General features: G+C 36.3%; 1 protein-coding gene across 5 annotated transcripts in view; it reads left to right on the top strand.

Annotated features, from left to right (window-relative positions):
- The window catches only part of PEX5L (peroxisomal biogenesis factor 5 like), a 260,490-nt gene that overhangs the window by 223,660 nt on the left and 11,896 nt on the right, over positions 1–24,934 (top strand). For all 5 annotated transcript variants that reach the window (XM_074298262.1, XM_074298261.1, XM_074298260.1 and 2 more), the window contains 3 exons: positions 17,715–17,831; positions 19,698–19,841; positions 22,931–23,001. In XM_074298262.1, the coding sequence (XP_074154363.1) occupies positions 17,715–17,831; positions 19,698–19,841; positions 22,931–23,001 (332 nt within the window). The remainder of the gene's footprint in view (positions 1–17,714; positions 17,832–19,697; positions 19,842–22,930; positions 23,002–24,934) is intronic.

Below are 24,934 nucleotides of genomic sequence, written 5' to 3'. Positions count from 1 at the left end.
AGAGAGAGAGAGAGAGAGAGAGAGAGAGAGAGAGAGAGAGAGAGAGAGATTAAAGATGTTAGGGAGGCAGAATCTCCAAGACTTGGTAACCAGTTGGCTATGGAAGAAAATGGAAGAGTTGTGGATGACTTCCAAAGTATGTATATCTAAGTCCAGAGTAACTGGAAGGATGGTTTTCCCTTGACGGAAATAGGGAGTGATAAAAAGAGGCAGATTCTGGAGGAAAGACAACAAATTCTGTTTTGGACAAGTTGGATTTGAAAGGTCCATAGTTTACTAAATTGGAAATAACTAAAGTTGGTGATGCAGGACTGGATTTCAGGAAAGAGGTAAGAGCTGTATATTGTTGTATAATCATTTTGATCATGTCCAACTCTATATGACCTCATTTGAGGTTTTCTTGGCAATATATTGAAGTAGTTTGCCATTTACTATTAAGCTCATTTTACAGATAAGGAAACTGAAATAAACAGGGTTAAGTGCTTTGCCCAAGATCATAGAGCTAGTAAATATCTAAGGTCAGATTTGAATTCAGGTTTTCCTGATTCCAGGTCCTGTACTCTATTCATTGCACCACCTACGTGCCCCCAAATCTGAAAAAAAAAACAGAATGAAAATTATTAGATACAAAGACAGGTATATCTTATCTATCTATTTGTGTAGTACTTAATATGCCTCTGGATTATACTACTTAGACAATATATTTCAAGAAATATGAACAACCCTCCATTCCACACAAGAAACTCTCCAAAAAGTTGCCCACTTCATGAAAATGAAATTATTTCTTTTGTTTGTTTGTTTGTCTAGGCCTGTGATTTCATCAATTAAGGAGAACTCTTTCTCTCTAGAAACTCCCCTTCCCTCGTGTCCATTTATGCAGATCGGCAATTCATCTGAAATTTAACATTTTATAGCCTCTAATTTGTTTTTTAATGTGCTGGCTAGCTTTTTGGCCCAGATTTTGATAGCATCCATTTCATACTTGTGCCCAATCATGTAAGGGTTCTGAAAATGCTTACAAGCACAGATCTTTTTTTTTAATTTCTAGTTCTTCTTTACATCAATACATTTGCATTGTAGAAATGAAGAAAAGTATAAATTTTTCCACAGTACTGTACTGGATTGTGTTGAACTGAGAAATAAGAATAATGAGATTTCTTTGGTGCCAGCCTTTTGTATACCCAACATCTGGCATATCATAAACAATTAATATATTGCTTGCTGACTGACTTCACTAAGTGCTAAGGACATATTGAAAAAGGCCTCCAAGGAGCTTATAGGGAATTGAGACAAAGCCTAATACTGAGGGAATTGAGGGGGTCAGGATACAAGTAGTTAACTGTGGGAATGGAGTGGACCATAGTGACACTGTTCTGTGACTCTATTCTGAAGCTAGCTGAGTTTCTATTCAATTATGGGTCTAATCCAACTTCTGTCTTTGAGAAAACTTTGTTTGATTGTGGGAATTGGAAGAAAAATATTAACCTAGTTGTATATAACGGGAAGCTGGACCACCACTTTATGCTGCTTAGAGACCCTTAACTAAGGGCATAGGTTATGCTGAACAGAAACCTAACAGATCCAAAGATTGATGTAAGGTGTTCTCTCACAATTGTACATCTCAAGCAATCCATATATCTTATCTATGACATACTAATCAATCAGTTATTATTTTCGTGTTCCCTTATTTCCAGATACTTGGGGAGGGGGACATCTCTTTTTTTGAATTCAACTAATTTCACCTGTTTATTCTTCCTTCTGGATTTGGAAAATTCTTAATCTTTCATCCAATTAAAAATCATATTACCTAATTTGCATTATGTCATTTTAATTAATTGGTTTTATTTTATATGTATGAATGCTGTCTACCTCTCTCTTTGAGGCCCAACTCTAGGCTAAAGAAGGAGTATGGTATTAGGCAATTAGTATGCATTGCTTTAATATATTGATATACTCAGAAGATTAAACCTTTGTTTTTCTCAGTCATTTTACATTTCACCCACTGTAATACATACTAGGTGCCTAATACATGCTTGTGGACTAGACTGACACCATATTGGCAGGGTATTCAGGTTACAAGTTTTATTTTGCCTCTTCTCTCTCTCTTCCTTTATTTTGCTGCTGGGTATTGAGTGGGAGATATAGCTGTCTGAGGGCCGGCATTTCTAGAGCTTACAAACTTTGGCAAAGAAAGTCATTTCTAGCCCACTCCAAATTAATATTGGGGGCAGCCAATAAATCAAAGCACAGAGCAGAATGTAAGATAATTTTCTAGTTAATAAGAATTAAACAAAGATATTTATGAGTAATTTTGGAAGCTGTCTGGTTTCCAAAATAGCATCAACAAGCCAAATATTAATTCCAAGGTAACATAACCACCTTCTCCTTCCCATCTCAAGCACATTCTCTAAGCTCTGGGTTGCTGTGTTCCTGGCTGCTGTTCAGAATCCTTTCTCTGTGATTGAGTCAGCCTACTTCATTTTGATGCTTCAACTATTTTTCTTGCTAATAATTCGAAATGGATCAAAGCTGGGTCTTCATCCAAATTTTCATTCTTTCAGTAATTGAAATTGATAAGTCAGCCAAGAGAATATTGGTACTCCTATAACACAAGATTGACCATGTCTCTCCTATACTCAAGAAGCTTAAATAGTTTCTGATAGCCACTAGGGAAAAATTCAGATTCCCTTGTTTGGCAATCAAAGCCCTTTACAATCAGGATCTAATCTACCTCAACAAGATTACAAGAAAGTTTACATTCTAGCCAAACAATGATACTTTCCATTTCTTGTATTCAACATTCTATCTACCATCTCCATGCCCTTGCATGGCCTATTTCCCTTACCTCTCTTCTCACTCCATCTTAGAAATACTTGCTCCCTCCCAGGGAGTTCCTAAGTTCCTTCAACCAATTGACTGAAGAGAGTAGATATCTCTGACAAAACAGCTTTCTAGATTCCCCTAATTATTACTTAATTTCCCAAAAATTATTTTTAATTTATTTTCCATATGTTTGACCCCAATTCAAAGTCTCGTATAAGATGTTGCAAAAGTTTCTGGGAACTCTTGTTAAACTTATGTTTGGATTAGAGAGAGTATACAGTGTGCTGAATAGAATGCTGGACTTGGAGTAATGGCCACCTGCATTGAAAACTCGTCACTACGATAATGAGCTGTGTGGCCTGATTTAAACTTTCTGAACCTCAGTTTTCCCATCTCTAAAATGAGGGTAATAATAAAGCTAGTATCTCTCTCCCTTGAAGGACATTTTATAATATTAAATTAAGATGAGATGCACAAAGTTCTTTGGAAACCCATTGCCAGTTTTTATTACTTAGGGAAAAGATCCTAAGATAAAACTATTATCCAACCAGTTGGAATTATCCAAAAACCAATTAATAACTATTCATTTATGTTGAAAGTTCTTTTTTAATTACTTACTTTTAAAATTACTTTTCCATTGATACTGTGATTTGTATTCTCCCAAAGAGCTGTTCATCTCCCCCCAAGTTCTGTTTCTTTATTTTCCTCAGCCCACACAAAGACTTACTGTAACACTGATTTTCAGAGAAAATGTGTTGTCCAAAGAGCTGTGATGGCTAACTGGAATTAGTTTCTCTAAATGCAAAAGATCACACGGGTACATGCCATCCCTAGGAAACTCTCAGCCTTCCATTGTGGCTCCAAAAGATCCATATCAAAAATTTTTTTCAGCACCACCTTGAAATTTACTGTGTGCCCAAGCAAATACTAGTAACACTGACCCATTAAAAAAAACACAAATTTATATCTAGTTTCTCTATTATCAACAGTTGCCAAGTATGATAGATGGCATGAAGTTTCTTTACTTGAAATCCATGAGGCTGATCATATAGAGTTTAAATTCATAGATCCCCTTTCTCATAATTGGAGCAACCTCAGGAGTTATCTAGTCTATCCCATGTCTGAACATAAACTCATTCTACAACATCCTGACAGATAATCATCTGGTTTTTATTTGAAGATCAATAAAAGGATAGATTTCAAGAAAGAAAGAGTTCTTCTAAGTCAATTCCTTCTATTTTAGATAGTTCTAATTGATAACAAATTTTCCAAGATCTCAGATTTAAATTTACTTATTTGTATCTTCAGTTTCTGGTTCTGTACTCAAGAGCAAACAGAGAAAAGCTAATATTTCTTCTGACTCAAAGCCCTTAAAATACTTGAAGACAATTAATCTTGTCTTCATTGGGTCTTTTTCTTTTTCATACCAAATAAACCCATATCCTTCAACAAATCATATACACCCTAGACTATTCTATACTTTTTCTTTTCTACTTTGACTATTATTTCTACCTTATCCCCACCAAAACCTAGGATTTTGTCTGTCCCTTGGCCCCCTACTTCTGATAGGTGAGATTTTGCCTTATCTTGGTGGTTTCCACGCCTTCACATTCCTTCCTCACCGGCTCCATGCCATGTCCGTTTCCACCTGCTTTTATATAGGGTTCTCCCCTATTAGAATACAAGCTTCTTAATACAAGGACTATCTCATGCATCCTCCATGTTGAATGAAGTACTTGGAATATTTTAAGTATTTAAGTAATGTTCTACCTCATAATAGGAATCTGGGGCCCTGTACTATCATGTTTCCTTCCTAAAATATGTTATTCAAAATTAATCAGATTTGACCTGTCCAGAGCAGAGTATAGCAAAACCATTACTTTCTTGTTCCTAGACACTATACCTCTCTTAATGAAATGTAATGATCAATTATTTGCCACAGTAGATGGAGTGCCCAACCAGAACTCAGGAGGACTCTTCCTGAGTTCAAATCTGGCTTAAGACCCTTACTTACTTTGTGAGCCTGGGTGAATCACTTAACATCAGGGTCCTAATCTGTAAAACGAGCTGGAGAAGGAAATGAGAAACTTCTCCAGTATCTTTGCCAAGAAACTCCAATGGGGTCATAAACAGTCATACAGAACTGGAAGAACAATGACTAATGAAATCTAATGCTACAGCAGCCTTCTTGGTTCCATTTTTCAGGTAACTAAGGTCCCTAAATTCTCTTCAGACAACTTGTTGCTTAGCAATATCTTCCCCATCTTTTAATTTTGATGTTGATTTTTTGATTTAAGTATAGAATTTTACATTTATTCCTATTAAGTTTTATTTTACTTGATTCAGGAAAATGGTCTAACCTATGGAGAAGTAGATCCTGAATTTGTTATCTAGTGTGTTAATTATCCTTCCCACATCTGCATCATGTGAAAATTTGATAAGTACGCTATCTATGTCATCATCAAGGTTATTATTGAAAATATTAAACAGTTCAGCACCAAGGAGAGATCACTGGGGCATTTCACTAGAGTCCTTTGTGCAAAAGAGTATGATAATAATAATAACAAAAAGCATTTATATGTAATATTTGAAAGTTTGCCAAGAAACTTACATTTTCATCATACAGTGTTATAAGGACCACACTATGGGTATTATCATCCCTACTTAAAGATGTGAATCAAACTCATACAAGTAAAGTGATTTATTTGTCCATGGTCACTTATCTAGTAAATGTCAAATGTGGATCTTGAACCACAGTTTGGGTCTGATTATTTTATCACTTTCAAATCTGGGTCATCTTGGCCAGAACGATCAAACATGAAGTTTGTAAGAAGCAATATTCCCAAAGACTTTTCTAAATTGATGTGCTACCTGTAAAGAATCTTATTATGTTTTAGTGGCCATGTTTGTATTTGAGTTTGACAGTACTAGCCCATATATTAATCATAACCTTATTCATAAGAGATTTTGATTCTGATGAGGGATTTTTGTCAAGGAATTTATCATATGTTTGTTATTTCAAGAAGAGTGAAACCATATATTCTTTCATTGATTAATGCCCCTAAAATGACTTTGGGGGGATTATGTTTATCTGTACATATGTTGCTCTTCCAATAAAATGTAAGTAAGAGTTGAGGGCAGTCCTAAAAAAAAAGGTTCCTAGATGAGAAGCCTTCTCAGGTGACCCACCCCGACCCCCTACTCCACTGACAAAAAGCATTTTTGAATATCTTTCATGATATTTATTCCAGGTGGATGTTATTTGTATCCTGAAAGCTGATACATTTGTGGACTAGAATCCACAATTGTTGTCTAGTCTCAGAAAAAAACAAAAACAGATTTGTGTCTTCTAAATAGCAAAACTTAATTAAGAATCTGCTTTGTACCAATAATGTATTGAATTCTATGGTTACAAAGGCAAAAACTAACAGCCTTTAAAGAGCTTATGTTCTACGGGAAGGACAACCTATAGGCAGATAAAGAAATACATACAAAAACATCATTTTGGGGGGCAGTAACCATTGAGAGAATAAAAACATGCCTTTTGAAGGAAATGATATTTGACCTGAGCTTGAAAAATCTGTTTTAAAAGGTTGAGATAAAGAACACATTCCAGGATGGGGACAACATTACAAAGGCACAGACCTGATGTAGGGTTATGTGTAGGGAAAAGCAGGTGGACTAATATGGCTGAATTTAGGGTGTGTTATGGGGCGTAAAGTGTAATAATCCTGGAAAGACAATCTGCAGCCAGATTGTAAAGGGATTTAAAGGAAGAAAGGAATTTGTATCTTATCCCAGAGATGAGAGGGAGTCACTAGGGACTCGAGTGCAAAAGTGACTTATGGTTTAGAAGCATCACTTTTTAAGTTGTGTGGTGGATGAGTTGGAGTGAGAAGAAACTTGAAGCAAGAAAACTAATTAGGAAGCTATTATGCAAGTATAGGTGAGAGATAGCTTAGCTGTAGTCAGACACCATTGATCATCATCTAGCCTAAATAAAGGGAGAGTGCCCAGGAGGAAGTGGAATATCTTTTGAAGGCTTATTTACTCCATACAGTTAAATTCAAACACAGGCATTTATTAAGCATCTACTCTATCACAGATTAGCTGTGTGTATCTGACCAAGCTACTTAACCTATATATATATATGTGTGTGTGTGTGTGTGTGTGTGTGTGTGTGTGTGTGTGTGTGTGTGTGTGTGTGTGAGTGTGTGTGTGTGTATGTATATATATAAAAATTTTATATTTATATATAATTTTATATATTTATTTATTTATATTTTTATATGTACATGTTGTTTTCTCCAATAGAATGCAAGTTTCTTATTGAAAGGACTGTTTCATTTTTATGTTTGTAAAACCAGAATTTAACAGAGCCTGGCTCATGTTAGGTGCTTAATAAATAATTAGTTGATTAAGTCTCAGTTTCTTCATAAAGTCTTACAGTTATAGGGTTTTTATGAGGTTCAAATTGATGATGCTATTTTAGCATTGTGCAAACTTTTAAATACTACATAAATGTCATTGTTGTTGTTACTCTATGCAAAGTTCTGTGATAGAAAAAAACAGTTTCCAATCTTTATCAGATGCACTCAAGCCCAGCCTAAGACAGCAATTTCTGTCCAAGGTGCTAGTACCATCAGTGAGTTTCATAACGTTTTTTAAAAGCATTTTACTGATTTGACTGCAGACCCCTCATATTACTACAAACCTAAACTCATAAGAAATTGCTGTTTTATAGAGGCACAAAAGTCAACCAGTGCTTTCAAATAAACTCAATTCCATATGGGCCATCAGATTTTTTCCTTCCGTTCCTTATGATTCACATTCTCAATCACTATGCCAACAAGGGGGATGGCAGAAGAGAACAATCTTGGATCTTTTTCTTGAGAAAACTATTCTTTGGTCTCCCATCTCTAAAATGATGCTTCTCAAATCTTCACTCGAATTATTCTCATGTCTCATCTTATTCTTTATTCCTCTTTTCATAGTCTCCCATCTTTCTTCAACACTATTAATCTGCTGGCATACCACAGAGCATGAGTTGCTTGCTGTCCTGTTTGTGAATCTTCCAGTCATCTGCCTATGGGGGCAAGCTTGATCAAAGATAATGAGTAGATCTGTGCTAGAGGAAACTGGAAATTTTGGAAAGAAGCAGGAACCAGAAGCATTACTATTATTGCTATTATTATTCATTTTCAAACTATGCTTTCTCCAGGGGATATTTGAGGATTTTGTTTAGCTAGAAAATCTGAATTACAGTATTCTAAATTGTTGGGATTTTCTTCTGAATTTTTCAAAATTGTCTACCTTAGATTTAGGACAAAGAATATTGATCCTGACATGGGTTCAGATCCAACCTCTGACATTTGTTACATTACTATGTCATTTATTAGTTATTCATTTTCCCATCTCATCTTTAAAGTGTAGGAGTTGGACTAAATGAATCTCTTTGAACTCTGTCTATGATTTAGTAAGTTTGGGGGTAACTCCAAGTCAATATTGCTTTTGGATTGGAGTTATCATTTAAGAACTTCTGATGAGGAAACCCACTCTGTCAATGTAGAGAAAAGAGTATATAATGGGGGAGGAAGTCTCAAAGAACTTCCCAGGGGAACTGAGAATTTAAATTATTGTCTCAAGGTCAAATAGGGTGACTTGAACCATGGTATTCCTGGGTCCAATACCCAATACAATACTAATGTAGCAATAATTTATTGATACCAATAAAGTACAAGTTGCTGGCCTAGGTGCTTACCAGAAATGGTAACATGAATAAGACATAATATCAGTCTTCAAGAGGCTATGAACTGCTAGGAGAGAAGCTTCTTTCTATTATCAACAACTAACAAAGTCATAACATCTCAGGGCTGGAAGGAACTTCAAGACTATCCAGGTCAACTTGCATATGACTGATATTCTCTCTGCAGTATTTTCAATAAGTGGTCAAACAGTCTCTGCATAAATACTTTCACGAAAGGGGCTCCCAATAATCCCAGAAGACAATCTGGTTCACTCTTGGTTGCTCTGATTAGGAGGAACTTTTTCCTGAAATTATATCCAAGTTAGCCTCTCTAACATCCACTCACTGTTCCTTCTTCTGCCCTTTGGGGCCAAGAAGAACAAATCTAATCTCTTTTGTAAAAGTTACCCTTTCAAGACCATTCTCATGACTCCATCCTACCAAATAGTCTCTCTACTTAGATAATCCATAGCTCCCTTAATCAATCCTCATGTGTGATGTCAAGGCTCTTTATGATCCTGATTGCCTTCCTATAAATCCTCTCTAACTTGTCAGTGTCCTTCCTTAACTATGGTGCCCATGACTAAATGGACTATTCCATAAATGGTCTGACCAAGACAGAATAAAAATCAGCAATTAATTATTAAATTCAATGGTTTATTAAATTCAATTGTTTAAGAAAGCATAGGGCATCAATTTTTATCCATGATCTAATCCCATGCAGATGGGATATGTGTGGGAATGGATTTTTATTAATGTTCTGGACCTAAAACTCCAGGGCAACAAATTTGCTTAGAATCTTAAAAAAGAATTGATATATATTATTTTTGTTCAGTCAAGTCTGATTCTTTGTGACTCCTAAAAGATACAAGACTGGTTTGCTATTTCCTTCACCAGTGGATTAAGGCAAACAGAAGAAAAGTGACTTGCTCAGGATAGCCAAAGAGTGAAATGCCTGAGGCTATAGTTGAACATGGATCTCTCGGACTCCAGACCCAGTGCTCTAACCTCTGAGCCATATAGCTACCTCTAAGAGCTGATATATAACCATCTTCTAATATGTTCCTTGACAGCCCAGCCTTAAAAGTGGATTGAACTTGTCATGCTAATTTGAATTTCATAATCTTAATGGATTTGAATAACTTCATTTCTATTCTTTAATTTCTGAGTCAGAGACTGTGACCAATGATAAGAGAAAAATACTTCTCTGTGCTTTGATTTCCTTAGTACTTGAGTTCTGCAGGCATAGCTCTAGGGAATTTTATTTCCTGCTTTGTTCTCTAAGGCTGAGGGGGATGGATCACTTGAACTCAAAAGTTCAGAGTTTATCTAGTGTCTATCAGATGCTGTCTATCTAATATCTGCATTAAGTCCAGCACCAATACAGTAAGCCCAAGAATAGGAAAAAATTTAGTTTTCCCAAGAAGGGGAAAACTAGCCCAGCCTCTGAGCAAGGCAAAGCTTTTGTACCCATCAGCAGTGAACTGTCCATTGTACTTCCATCCTGGGCAAAATGTGAAAACCCAGGCTCAATAAGAATAGTATTGGGCTAAATGGCAACTATGATCACTTTCAGTTCTAAGAGGTTCTTCATATCTCCAAATTTGAGCCTGATTCGTCCTGGTTTAAATATATCAATCAAAATACCATATGAAACAACGATGTGGGTCCATTTCCAATATGTCACAAAACAGTTGATAGAAACTGACAAAGTTATGTGCCACATGTGATTCAGCTAGAATACAGATTTAAATCACTAAATCCATCTTAATTACCCAGAGAGTTGGAAATCTGTTGAAAATGCCGTTTGCAACAACTAGTAGTGTAGGAGCTCATTTAAACAAAAAGATAAATTTGAGAGGTAGTGTGGTATCATACTGCTTAATTTGGAATCAATATGAACCAGGTTCAAATCCTGTGTCTTACACTTCCTGACTCTGTCATTGGTCAAGTGATTTCATCTCTCTGAGCCTCGGTTTCCTCATTTATAAATTAGAACCTATAATACTGGTAGTCACTGATTTTGAGACTCAAATAAGAAAAGCATTCTGCAAACTTCAAATACCTATGTAAATATGAGATATTATTAAGTGTAACAAATCCATCTCAAAATGTGCTTAAGCTTTTTGCCAACACAAGCAGCCAAAGAGCTATGTTTCCTTCTTACACCCAAAGCATCACCACATTAAATGGCTTACTCAAGATCTCTAGGGATGAATGAGCCAGGAATAGTTCAGACCAAGAATAAGCAGTTATTCATTCAAGCATGCTATGAGACAGCATGAGAAGCCTTCTGCCCTAAGTAGCTCTGCTGCCCATTAGTTCCTCGACCTGGAATCCAATATTGTTCCTTCTCCCCTCGAATTCTTGAGGGCATCCTCTGAGTGCGGAAATGCAAAGACTTGACTTGTCTTGCCCACTTCCCCTGGGTCTCCAGAGCTGCCTGAAAAGCAAAAACACTACAGAATGAGATTTTTAGATAAATGTCATTCCCCACTCTGGTTTTATTACTGACATAGTTCACTATTTATCTCTTTGCCTGTCTTTCATTCAGTCCCTCTCTCCCTCTCTCCTTCCCTCCCTCTCCTTCTCTTCTCTTCTCTTCTCTTCTCTTCCTCTCTCTCTCTCTCTCTCTCTCTCTCTCTCTCTCTCTCTCTCTCTCTCTCTCTCTCTCTCTCTCTCTCTCTCTCTCTCTTTCTCTCTCTGTATGTGTGTGTCTCTGTCTCTCTCTGTGTCTCTGTCTCTGTCTATCTCTGTCTTTCTCTCTCTTTCAATCATGTTTTTTATTCTGTGCATGTGTGTGTCTGTCTCTTTCTCTCTTGTCTGTCTCTGTCTATTTCTCAGAGAGAGAGGGAGAAAGAGAAATATTCTAGTACATAAGAAAACAGCAAATACAGCTTAATAGAAATAAAAAGTTCTTTTGTAGGTTTGTTTTAATCAAATTTAATAACAAATTAATAATAATAAATAATAACAAAGTCCAAATTCTCTTCTGAGATCTTCTCTATAAATGGCAAGTTTTCCCAACAGTAAGACCATAGGATTTAAATAAAGCTAAATGGGACTTTAGAGCACAATGAAAAGAAGCAAGCATTGGTATTGGAGTCAGACAATTTGATGTTGAATCCCATCTTTCCCACCCAATAGCTGTGTGACTTTAGGTGACTCATGTAATGTCTCTGGACCCTGGTCTTTTCACCCATAAAATGAGGGGATTGGACTCTCTAACCTTTATTTCAACACCAAAGCTATTCTTATCTAGTACTTATTTTGTAGATATAAAGATAAAAACAGAGAGAGCTTCAGTGCCTTGTCCAAAATCACACAAAATTAAAATAGCCACATGTACCAGTGAAGGGCATGATGGTACAAAGGAAAGAATATTGTATTTTTAGTTATATGACATAGATTTAAAAGCACTTTGGCACTCACTACCTGGGTGACCTTTGGTAAGTTTACTTAACTCCCACAAACCTCAGTTTCTGTATCTGTCGAATAAAGGTATTGAGTTGGATGACTTCTGAGATTTCTTCTAGTTATCTAAGATTGCTACAATCTATGATCTTATATTAGTTTTTCCTAAATGTCTTTGACTTGCATATTTTGGGAGCTGTAATAATTATAATTAAAAATAGTGATAGTAATAACTTACATAATTCCTAATGGAGGGGAAGAAAGTGAGGGGAGAGGGAGTGAGGAATCTAATTCTCATTAGAAATGGCTCAGAGAGGAAATAACATTCTCTCTCTCTCTCTCTCTCTCTCTCTGTATATATATATAGATATAGATATATATATAGATATATATATATGGAAATCTATGTTACCTTGAGGTAAAAAAGGAGAGGAAAGGAATACAAGAAAGGGGAAAGGTGACAGAAGGGAGGACATATTGGGGGAGGATGTAATCAGAAGCAAAAAAACTTTTGAGGAGGGACAGGGCAAAAGGAGAAAGAAAAGAATGCAGGCAATAATAGTAACTGTGAAAAGAATTTTGAAGCAAGTTTCTCTGATGAAGGCCCTATTTCTCAAATGTATAGGGAACTGAGTCACTTTTATTAAAAAAAAAAAGAGCCATTATCACAATTTGATAAATAATCAGAAAGATATAAAATTTTCCAGTGAATTAATCAAACTATTTATAGCAATATTTTAAAAATGCTAACTCACTATTGATTGGAGAAATACAAATTAAAATAATTTTGAGTTGTCTATTAGATTGGATAAAGAGCCAGAAAAGGAAATGATCAATGTTATAGGGAATGTGGGGAAAATGAGGCATTAATACATTGTTAGTGGAATTGTGAATTGATCCATCCATTCTTTAGAGCTGTTTGTAACTACACCCAAAGGGCTATAAAAACATACTCTTTGATCTAACACTAATAGTGGGCAGTAGTATGTATATATAGTATGTAGTATGATGTATCCCAAATGAGATTTTCAAAAAGGAAAAGGAATTAAAAGGACAAAAATACTCATAGTAGCTCTTTTCTCAGGACAAAGAATTGGAAATTAAGGTGATGCTCATCAGTTGGGGAATGGCTGAATAAATTGTGGTATGTGATTATCATGGAGCATAATAAATGCACATTAAATATTGTAATGATAGAAAGTTCCCAAAAGAAGATGAGACTTGAACTGAGCATGGAAGGAAGGGAATAACTTGGGATAAACAAAAGGGGTGGAGTGAGCAAGTCAGGGGGAACAACTTTAAAGTAAACTAATGAGTGTTTGCATCATAATAGATTTCTAAAAATTGAACCATTTATCACCTATAGAGGAAATGTCAAAGAAATCTATGAGAACAACCCAAAAAATCAATAAATAATTCCTTTCTATCATGTCTGGAAATTAAAAAATATATATATTCAAATATGCTCAGCATTCTCTGAAATTGATTAAAATAGAAGTGTGTGCTGATTGGGCCCCCATGAATGAAGTCTAGATTCCAAAACAGGATTGAAATTGATTGCAGTAAGAATAAACGACTGTAATTAGATGAAGGCTGCGCAGCAAACCTTAATTAGTGAGAGGTGGCTCACTTTAAAGGCTAAAAGTAAATACTGATGGGGCTGATTCAGGGAGCAGCTTGACAGCCTGCCTCAGGTAAGCCTTCGGGTCTGCCCTGAAGGTCCCTTTTGTAGATCAATTACTCTCCTATTTCAGCAGATGAAAAAGTGGACATGTCCCCTGAGCCTGAATGTACACCGCAGTAGGAATTTTGCAAAGAGGTATCCCATCCTGAAGGGGTTCGACTTGCTGTAAATAGCAAAGTATCTCACAGCTGAAAAGTAACTGCCTTAAAATAAATGCTGTTTGAAATTACCTGGCAGCTGCTTCTTCAAAGTCAGTAAATATTACAAAATCCATCGATTGACTTTTGGGTTGTCTGGTGCATTTTTATTTTAGCAGACAAGAAAAGATCTTACTTTTGCTTACTATGATTGTATGTATATGGGGGGGTGTTAATGTTGTACCCAAAATGCTCAATTCAACTTAATTTTTATTATTTTTTGTAATTTCATAAGGAGTTAAAGACTACTAACTAATTTTGCGCTAAATAGCATGAAAGTTCTGTGCTGTGGGATTTTAGATTTTGAATCAATCAACTATGCAATAGATATTTATGAAGCACTTACTCTCCTAAGCACTGGGAGGCAAAGAAAGGCAAAAACAATCTCTACCCTCAAGAAGCTTACATTTTAACGGGCAGGCAGGATGTAAACCAACAGGTTCATTTAAGATACCTATAGAGTAAATGGAAAGTGATCTCAGAGACAACAGTTTATTTTAAGGAGCCTTCTTGTCCGGATCTATGAAGACACCTCCCCCTGGCCTATTTTTATAATATTTTACTTTTTACCCAATTACATGGTTAAACAATTGCTTAAAATTAGATTTTTTTAAAATAAAATTTTGGATTCCAAATACAATCCCTCCCTTCCTCCATCCTTCCTTGCCCTCTTCTCTGAGGTAGTAAGCAATCTAATATAAGTTATAAGTGTACAATTATGTAAAACATTTCCATATTAATCATTTTGTACAAGAAATTGAGAGGCAGAGACACACACAAAGAGATATAGATAAAGAGAGAGAGGAGGAAAGGAAGGATGGAAAGGAAAGGAAAAAGGGAAAAGAGAAAAGAGAAGGGAAGGGAATGGAAGGAAGGGGAAAGAGAAAGAAAGGAAGGGGAGGGAAAGGAAAGGAAAAGGGGAAGGAAGGAAGGAAGGAAGGAAGGAAGGAAGGAAGGAAGGAAGGAAGGAAGGAAGGAAGGAAGGAAGGAAGGAAGGAAGGAAGGAAGGAAGGAAGGAAGGAAGGAAGGAAGGAAGGAAGGAAGGAAGGAAGGAAGGAAGGAAGGAAGGAAGGAAGGAAGGGAAGGAAGGAAGGAAGGAAGGAAGGAAGGAAGGAAGGAAGGAAGGAAGGAAGGAAGGAAGGAAGGAAGGAAGGAAGGAAGGAAGGAAGGAAGGAAGGAAGGAAGGAAGGAAGGAAGGAAGGAAGGAGGAAAAGAAACAATATGCTTTAGTCTGTATTTAGACAATATCAGTTCTTTTTCTGGAAGTAGATAACAGGCTTCATTATGAGTCTTTTGGGATCGAAACTACTGTTATTAGAATAAATTCTTTCCAGAACTAGAACTAAGGAGAAGCATTTGTTCCAGAGGGCTGAAATCTTGGGAGCCTGTATAGCTTTTGTACTCCTTAAGCAGGAAGAAACAATGTAATTCAGCCCCTAGATCAATCAAGCATTTATTAATCACTTACTATATATGTGCTATCTATTGGGCTAAGTACTGGAAACACACACACACACACAAAATCAACATTGTCCTCTCTCAAGCTTTTTTTCCCCCCAGGGGAGAAAAAATGTACAAAAATAAATATATTTAAAACATGCAAAATGACTATAAGGTAAGTTCTGTAAGGAAGAGAAGGTGCTAGCAGCCAGAAATATTGGGGAGGTTATATATAAAAGGTATTTGCAGTAACAATTAGTTTAAAATAGGAATAAATAGGAAGATACCAGATGGTTGCTTCATCCCATCCTCCCCCAAATCAGTCATTCTGTCCTAAGTGGATAATTTCCTGCTACCTTTTCTAGTTGTGGTCTCCCCAGCTACAAGCCATTGGTATCCAGGAATCTCTCCTCCCTCCCCCACAGAGCCTTGTGTCTTAATGTCTAATGTCTCTGCTACAATTTCTCTTCTCCTCTCTCACACATAAATGAATTTGTTTTTTTAAGTTGATTTTAAGGAGCTGTTCATGCTATTTGCCTTAAGGGCCAGTATCCTAGTAAAAGCTCCGATTCTTCCTTCTATACAAATAGAATTGTCATTGCTACAGGCTACCCCAGAGTGGAGGGTCTCAAAAAGAGGAATCCTTCTGTACTGAAAAGTAAGATGTTATACAACTAATGGGAAACTGAGGGCAAGACCTGCAGGTGGCCTAAAGCAAAGTACATATATTTCCCTAGATAGATTAAATGAGATTAAATGAATATTAAGGGTTTCTTGAAAGAATAAAGGGAATGTTACTTAAGGGTAAATGGCTACCCTAGAATGGGGTGAAGGAAAATGAAAAGAAAAGCAAGGTACACTCTCCCAATGACTTTGCCTTGATTGTGACAAAGAGGGACAGTTTATTAGCAGCTGGCATATAGGAAAGTCACATATCTTTAAGTCATAGAGTTGTGAAGAATTTTGAGTCAATATCCCATCCAATTCAAGAATCTCTTCCTTTTTTTAGTATCACCTAATAATTGTTTCATACATTAATACTGATTTTTCTCCTTTTGCTAAGTTACTCGGGACCACTCCTAAAGTATAGGATCAAAGAAATTAGTTATACCAGGAACAATTTTGAGTGCAGGGTCCCTTTCCAATCCACTTGGAACCAATATCTTATACCTTTCTCTATCACTGGAAGGGTACCTGAGTTCGAAGCTTTCCTTTCCATTTTATAGCCATGAAATTCCATGCTTGTCATTTTCCTTCACGTCGCCTTATTTTACATACCTGTAAAATGGAGGAGTTGAACTGTGTGGTCTCGTCCATTCCTTCTGTGACTCCATGGTTCTCTAGACCAAAAAAAAATGTTCAACAGCTGCTTTTCCTGTTCCTCAGAAATAAGATTTTATGAAATCCTTGATTTTTGGATAGTATTATTTAAAAAGGTCTTTAGTCATCAAACATTATAGCCATCCAGTTTTGCCTTAGAATCAGAAAAAATTGGATTTGAATCTTCCCTCTGATACCACATGATTAATGACAATTCCTTTAGTCTCTCTGAGATTCCATTTCCTCATATGTAAAATTGAAATAATATGAGCACCAATGTCACAGGGTTATTGCAATGATCAAATGAGATAATATGTATAAAGTGCTTCACAAAGCTGAAGGCACTATGTAAATGTTAAATATTATTATTGCTATTACTACTAATAACAACAACAATAATAATAGCAACAGCAATAATGTTAATGACCCACCAGGATGCTCCTCTACCCTGGGAACAATGAAAGCGGCCTTAGTGTAGCATTCCTTCCAACTCCATCTGGACTTTGTTCTACAAGTTTTCAATTTTCATCTCATCAAACTTTTATTTTTTTTCCTTTTAAAGTTATTTATATTGATGACTTTTTTCAATAACATTTTATTTTTTGAAATACATGTAAAGAAACTTTTCAACCTTCATTTTGGTAAGAATTTGTGTTCTAACTTTTTCTCCCTCCCTCCTTCCCTTACCTTCCCCCTCCTCAAGACAGCAAGCAATCTGATATAGTTTAAATATTTGTGATCTTTTAAAACATATTTCTATATTTGTCATGTCAACAGACTTTTCTGTGCCAGGAACTATGCTAGATACTGAGAATACAAAACAAAATTAAAACAATGCATGCCCTCTATTGGGGAAAAATAACACATACCTAGAAAAATAAGTACAAAATAATAGATGGAACAATCTCTAGGGGAAAGCACAAGTCAAATAGTAAGGGTGGTATGTTAACAAAATTGAACACAATCAGAGCACAATTAAAGAAGATGGAGAGAGATGCAGTCTCAGGAGAGATAAGACTGACAAGGATGGATACAAGGAAAAACATTTTCTGGCTAATCAACAGCTTGTTCTATGTTCTCTGTCTCCTAGTCAGACACAGAGTTTTGGGACAAGATGCAAGCAGAATGGGAAGAAATGGCTCGAAGAAACTGGATATCTGAGAACCAAGAAGCCCAAAATCAAGTGACAATTTCAGCTAGTGAGAAGGTAATGAACAAATGTAGGATTTGAACAGTACCATCCATGTTTCTCATCCTTTATTGCATACATCTCTTCCATTCCATCTTATTCCGTAAGTATATCTTAAGCATCAGGCTTTGGCTAGGAATGAGAATGAAACTACACAGGCATTGCTTTTTAAAAAGTGTTCATTTTAGTGGGAAATACAACATGAATATAGGTCCTTAAATGCAGGGAATATTGAAGAGAATCAGTAAAGTCTTCTAAAAGGGGGTTGTCAATGCCCTAAAATAGTACCACTATTTTGGGGGGAAGTCTGGAATTAAAACAGAAAGCTAGTATTTAAAAACTGAGGTAGAGGGAATATTGGTTGTTGTTTTCTTGGAAAAGCCAAAAAAAAAAAAACCATCATTCCCATTCATTTCAGTTGCTACACAAGAGTTCACCTCTTTTGTTTCCTTTCTGTTTAATTGGGACAACAAAATTATGACCAACTGTCTTATGGCTGATCTTTAACTGAGTTCCTTTTGAGGCTTGATTATCAAAGAATAAAGATAACTCCCCAGTCCTTTTGTTATTATCTCCAGACCTCCATCAGTTACACAAACCATTTATGCAAGATATTCTACTGGTAGTTTCTGGAAAGTTATTAGCTACTAAAGAATAGGGGTAATTAAGGATGGGAGGCAAGTGTCAAAAAGACTTTGCTTTTTATTTTGACCTTGTGTTAATCTTGTTAAAATCTCCTATGTCTAAAAAATTAAAAGAAAAAGATCAGATTTTTTCTTGTGTAAGCAAGACAACTGTATAAATATGTATACAAAAATTGTATTTAACATATGCTTTAACATATTTAACATGTGTGGAGACTACATGCCATAGGGAAGGAGGTGGAGAGAAGGAGGGGAAAAGTTGGAACAGAAGTTTTTGCAAGAATCAATGTTGAAAAATTACCCATGCATATGTTTTGTCAATAAAAAGCTATAATAAAAAATTTAACCTTAGAAGGGGAAAAAAAGAAAAAGAAGGTCAAATACCCTGAGAAATCCTCAACAATTCCCTTGATAAGAATTCCCAGGAAATAAATTAGTAGAGCAGACAGTCAACCAAACTACTTTTAAATTCATAGATCTGTAGTTAAGCTTTAAAAAACAAACAAACAAACAAATCTTTGGATCCAAGTTTCCTTAAAATGTCCACAATGTTGCCCATCTTCTGGGAAAAATGTAAGAATCTCTTTGGCATGAGCACTCCATTCTAAAGTGAAGATCACATGCTTTTGTAGCCTATAATAGGTTTTCATAGCCATCATAGTGGATCTGTCCAAGGTACTGAAGTTCTCTTCTGGTGTTTTTCTGGACCCTAGTGCCCAATATAGCTCCTGACGGGACTTATGAAATGTTGGCTGATTGTTTGAGAAGCAGTACAATTCTTGGACTACCCAACTGCTAACTCTTCACTCTTGCAGTGCATTTGGCCCACCTCCTTTTCTGGTCCAATTTACATATGCTTGATGAAGTCTTTCATGACAGTTTTTACATGCAGATTATTACTGGTATGTATACCTGCCATGATTCTCTCTCTATTGACCTGTTAGCCAGATGTAGTTTTGAGTTTTCTGAAAATGAAATGTCCCATAATTTAACCACATATCATCAAACGGATAAAATAAATTCTTAAAAAATAGACTTCTTCGAGTTGTATAGCATCATTAAAAGATTCTTGCAGAGAATTAAGGTCTCTTCTCAAATCTTTTTTACCCAAAATATATATATATATATATATATATATATATATATATATATATATATATATATATATATATATATATTCTATCTTTTTAGGGGCTAGTGAATGAACAAATCATTTACTTCTTTCTTCTGTGCATCACAGGGGTACTACTTTCACACAGAAAATCCTTTCAAAGACTGGCCTGGAGCTTTTGAAGAAGGATTGAAAAGACTGAAGGAAGGGGACTTGCCTGTCACTATATTGTTCATGGAGGCAGCAATCCTCCAGGACCCTGGGGATGCTGAGGTATCTTCTTTTCTCTTCAAGGAAAATTGTGGGTGAAGTAGCTGATGTAGAGTAACTAGAGATCTGGCAGAGGAGTCAGAGAGTCCCAGGTTCAGATCTCATCTCTGACATGTACTGGGACATAGTGACCCCTGTCTTCCTACCTACAGTGCCCATCCCCATGGACAGTGACTGTACTTTTATTTTGATTACTCACCCACCCCTAAAAAAAAGCTAAATAATGAAATTGAAAATGAGCACATCTGAGCAGAGGGGGTCACTGTCTGAGCCAAAATCCTTGTATATAAAGCAAAGTTGATAGTCCTTGAAGGTCTCAGAATCAGAATGATAATAGTAGCTGACGTTTCTATACCTCTCTTTAAGGTACATAAAACACTCACACATATTATCTCATTGATCTTCATGAGAACTCTCTGAGGCAGATGCAATTATTATCCTCATTTTACAGGAGAGTAAATTGAGACAAATAGGAATCTAAGTGACATACCCAAAGTCATTTAGTGATAAAGTGGAATTCCAGCCCTACTCTTCCAGAACCAAATCTAGTATTGTATTCACTAGACCGTACTATCTCTGCAAAAAGCTAATGAGGTCACTTAAGCTAACCCATACATTTTATAGATAAGGAAACTGAGGCTCAGAAAGATAAAGGATCTTCCCAAGATAAGTGGCTGGGATCAAAAGAGAATCAAGATTTCCTGATGTCATGCCCAAAGCTCTGTCCATCAGGAAAGAAATAGGTGACAATGAAAAGAAAGCCAGATCTGGAATCAGAAGAGCTAAGTCCAAATTCTGGCTCTCCCACTTACTTTGAGTGAGTTGTCTGGAAAATGAGGGTATAAGATTCCTTTGACCTCTATATCTCTGATCCCAAGAAAGCCCATTTTCATGGGAGCCATGTGACATAGACATGTCCCAAGTCTTGGACAATGTCCTAAAAGAAGGAAGAGGCCCTCCAAATTCATTTGAATCATGAAGCTATAATGGAAGCAGCTGTACAGACAGTTTATAAAGGGAGGTCCAGAGGGAATCACAAATAGGCTATTTGGGGGACTGGAGGTGGGGAAATCCCACTCCTCTGCAGTTTTTATTCATAATGCTGGAGCCCATATGGCATATACAATGCCAATGAGGGAAAGAAAGATAAAGTTGTAATTACACTTCAGTAGAAATATGAGTATTTTCTCTTTGGTTTATGGGAAGTCTATTGCTCTGCTCTTGGGCCAATACTGAGTGAAACTACTGCAGCTACTGCAAAAAGAAAAAAATTTACTGTCATTTAGGAGTCTTAGTTATTATTTAGTATTGGAGCTTTTTCTGATTTCAACAAGACTTTAGTGAACATCTGTGTTCTTTAAGAGTCTTGTCTCCCAAATGTTCAATTTCAGGTACTTCTATATATTTGGTGGCACCTAACTGAAGGTTTCAGAAATTCAAAGACAGTTTGAATTTCTGGGAGGTATATTCTGACTAGAATGAGAGTTAGGAGGCCTGAAGATGAGATTGGACTGCTCCTGCTATATTGTGTGATCCTAAATGAGTCATTTTACTTTTCTGGGTCTTGATTTCCTTATGTGGAAAGGGAGAAATTCAGATTAGATGATTTTTGAGTTCTAGATATTGGAATTAAAGGACCTGGGTTTGAATCCCAGTTCTATTCCTTATAAGCTCCTTGTAAGGGGCAGGGCTGTCTTTTTGCTTGTATTTATATTACTAGGACTGAGCACAGCTCAGGCACAAAGATACTTAAAAATGCTTATTGGCTTATTGACCCGACTTTGAGGGAATGACTATGAAGCCATTTCCTCTCCCCGAGCTTCAGTTTCATTATTCAAAAAAGGAGATTTAACTATCTCCCTAAGGTCTCTTCACACTCTAAATCCTATTCCTGGGATCACATCCATCTCTATGATTCTATAGTCAACAAGATCTATGAGAGACAATGAAGCAAAGTCAACCTTGGCTGTGCTTCTGACATTTACTAGCTGTGTGAGCTCAGCAAAGTCACAACCTCCCAGGAGTCCAAGCATAACTTACATAAATTGTGGATAAGTCATCAACAAACACTCATGGAGGTAGTTTTATACTAGGAATTCCCCATCCTAATGAAATTATTAATTTAGTCATTTCAGCCATGCCTAAATCTCCATGAACCCATTTGAAGTTTTCTTGGTAGATATATTTCCTTCTCCAGCTCATTTTACAGGTATAGAAACTGAGGTAAATAGGTTAAGTGACTTGCCCAGGGTCACATAGCTAGTAAGTATCTGAGTCAAATTTGAGTTCAGTTCTTCCTGACACCAAGCTCAGTACTTTATCCGTTGAGTCACCTAGCTACCCTGTTAAAATCATATGTTTGGAGTAAAAAGAAAAGTGCATAAGTGTGTGTGTGTGTGTGTGTGTGTGTGTGTGTGTGTGTGTGTAAAGGGAATGTATGTGTATTCATATCTCATGCATATATAAATATACATAATTATAACAATATGTTATATTGTTATATAATGGAATATTTGTCTACATCTTCCAGCAAGAATTTAACCCTCAATCTTCCTTCTAATTTAACCATAGACAACAGAAACCAGAGAAAGAATCTGTAAATCCCTTCCAGGAACATGACCCAGTAGTATCTGAATAGAGGCTAGGGGAGCACTTAGTGTGGTACAGTGGAAAAAGCACTCCGCTCAAATAAAACCTCCTCCACCCTATTTCTGAAGTCAAAAATCCTGGGTGCAAATTTTGCCTCAGATTCTTCCGTCTATGTGTCTTGGGGCAAGTTACTTTCAAAGTTTCCATTTGTTATCTCTAAACAAGGCAGGGAGGACTATTTGACTGCTGAAGATCTACGATCCTCTTAAGATGGAAGGCATTCCTGCAGTGGGTTAAAGGCTAGACTTGCTAACTTTCTGAGTCCCTGTCAACTCCAAGATTCCATGAATCTAAGCCACAAGAAAATTTAAAGGAAAAGATGGATTTGATCTCTTCTTGCTGGAAAAGTTCAGAGGGCAAAGTGGACCAGTGTTCACCCCTCTGGAGGACTGGTTTTCCTCTGGATTCCCACTCCATATTGACATCAATTTTTGTTTTCACAGGCCTGGCAGTTTCTGGGTGTAACCCAGGCAGAGAATGAAAATGAGCAAGCTGCCATCGTTGCTCTCCAGAGGTAGATGAAGCTAAGTGTAAACCCAGGGGTCTGGCAAGCTCTTGCTAATGGCTTCCTCCTATTTCTCTCAGATTTGTTTTATACATTCTTAATTATAGAGAGATAGATAGATCTGTGTATATATATATATATATATATATATATATATATGAAATATTATACTTGTAAATATTAAATATAAAAATATATTATATATAAATGTATTTTAGTAGCAAGCAGAAATGCCACTTACTCATGATACCCAAAGCCTAGATCAAAAATAATGGCTTACTTCCTATTTCTATAGGAAACAACAATATTTCTATCTCCTAAAAAAAATGATCCTTAGTTCTCAACCTCAAAAAGGGGCCAATGTAATGACAGCCTAAAGGGCCCCATCGAGAAAATATGTCTAAAGAAAAAAAACTGTCTCTGGAATTCAGAGATTTAAGTTAAAATTCCACCTCTGCTGATCACTGCATATGTGACATTGGACAAGTTACTTCACATATCTGGACCTCCATTTCCTTATTTATAAAGAGATGGCCTTACCTTAGATGGCCTCTGAGGTCCCTTGTAACTCTAGACCTAAAATACTATGTCAGAAAGATCATAGATTGAGAATTGAAAGGAACTTTAAAGATCATCTGATATAATCCTTTCATTTTACAGATTAGAATACTGACCCCTAGATCAGTTAAGTGATTTTCCTCAGTATGTGTCAGAGATAGTATAGAAATTAAAGTCTTTCTAATTCTGACTTCAACTTTCCATTCATTCATTGTTCTACATTATCTCTCATATAGACATATATAGATACGTGATAAGGGATGGTGGAAATTGCACTATGTGTGGGATAGTGGAAATTGCACTGTGTGTGCACGTACATATTTACATTTATGTTTATTCCTTCCTGAATACTTGCTCCTTTTGGTCCTTTCTGATCTGATTTTTAGGAACTTAGAAGTATAATTATCTCATCTATAAATACAGTATTTATGGTAAGACAGCAAATTTGCCTTATGCTATTTACAACCTACTTCCTAATGCATTTATCTTTCATTATAAACCCCCAGACTGAATCCCCTAATTAGGTTAGATATGCATTCAATTGGGTTTAGTTATCTAACAGCCAAAGCAATGCATCCCCAAATCCGTTAATGATTTAGCTTAATATGATCTTCCAGCCCAGTGCCTAGCACACTATTATCCTCCCTCCTAGGAACCAATAAATGTTTGTTACTATTGGTGTTGATAATATCCAGAAACAAAGGACTTGTCCAGAAACAAAAAAAATTCTTACTGGTTCATCATAGCATGGCTATGTATCCATGGATTATTTGGTCATAGCTCCAATGCCAAAGGAAATGTCCCATCATGATGTTTTAGATGCTTTCAAATTTCTAGGTGGTCAGGACTGCCCCAGAGGGTGATCTGACATAGTCTTCCACTTGTAGATAGATTAAATGGCAGACTGGATGGACATCCGGTCTTGGAGTCAGAAAGATCAGCATTCAGGTCTCTCTTCTGACCCCTGGCAATTCTGTGAGCCTGTGGAAGATGCCAATAAGGTGCTAATCTGCATTAGAAGAGGAGGTTCCTTGCCAGGAGCACCAAAAACTAATAAAATTACAAGTCTGGTTAAAAAAAGAGAATCAACAAGAAAGAACATCATTGATTTGACATTCCTACCAATTTGAACTTAGTTATCTAGCATCATGGGAATTTCCCAGCTTCCCTTGCTGAAAATGTCCAAGCTTGTAGCTCTATTTGGCCAAATATATATTGAGATTCTATGTGACAGGGCGTCAATTCAAATGGCTCAATATCTTTCCTCACAGAGAAACTGCTGAATGACAGTGGATGATGGGCCATACCCCAGTTCAATTTACTCCCAATTTTGATTTTTTTTTAAATGAATGTGAGAAAAAACAACATAGAATTGAGAAGGTTG

This window comes from Sminthopsis crassicaudata, chromosome 3 (genome assembly GCF_048593235.1).
Source record: "Sminthopsis crassicaudata isolate SCR6 chromosome 3, ASM4859323v1, whole genome shotgun sequence".
NCBI lineage: Eukaryota > Metazoa > Chordata > Mammalia > Dasyuromorphia > Dasyuridae > Sminthopsis > Sminthopsis crassicaudata.
The sequence above is the reverse complement of the archived record's forward strand: the minus strand, read 5'-3'. Positions and strand labels throughout refer to the sequence as shown.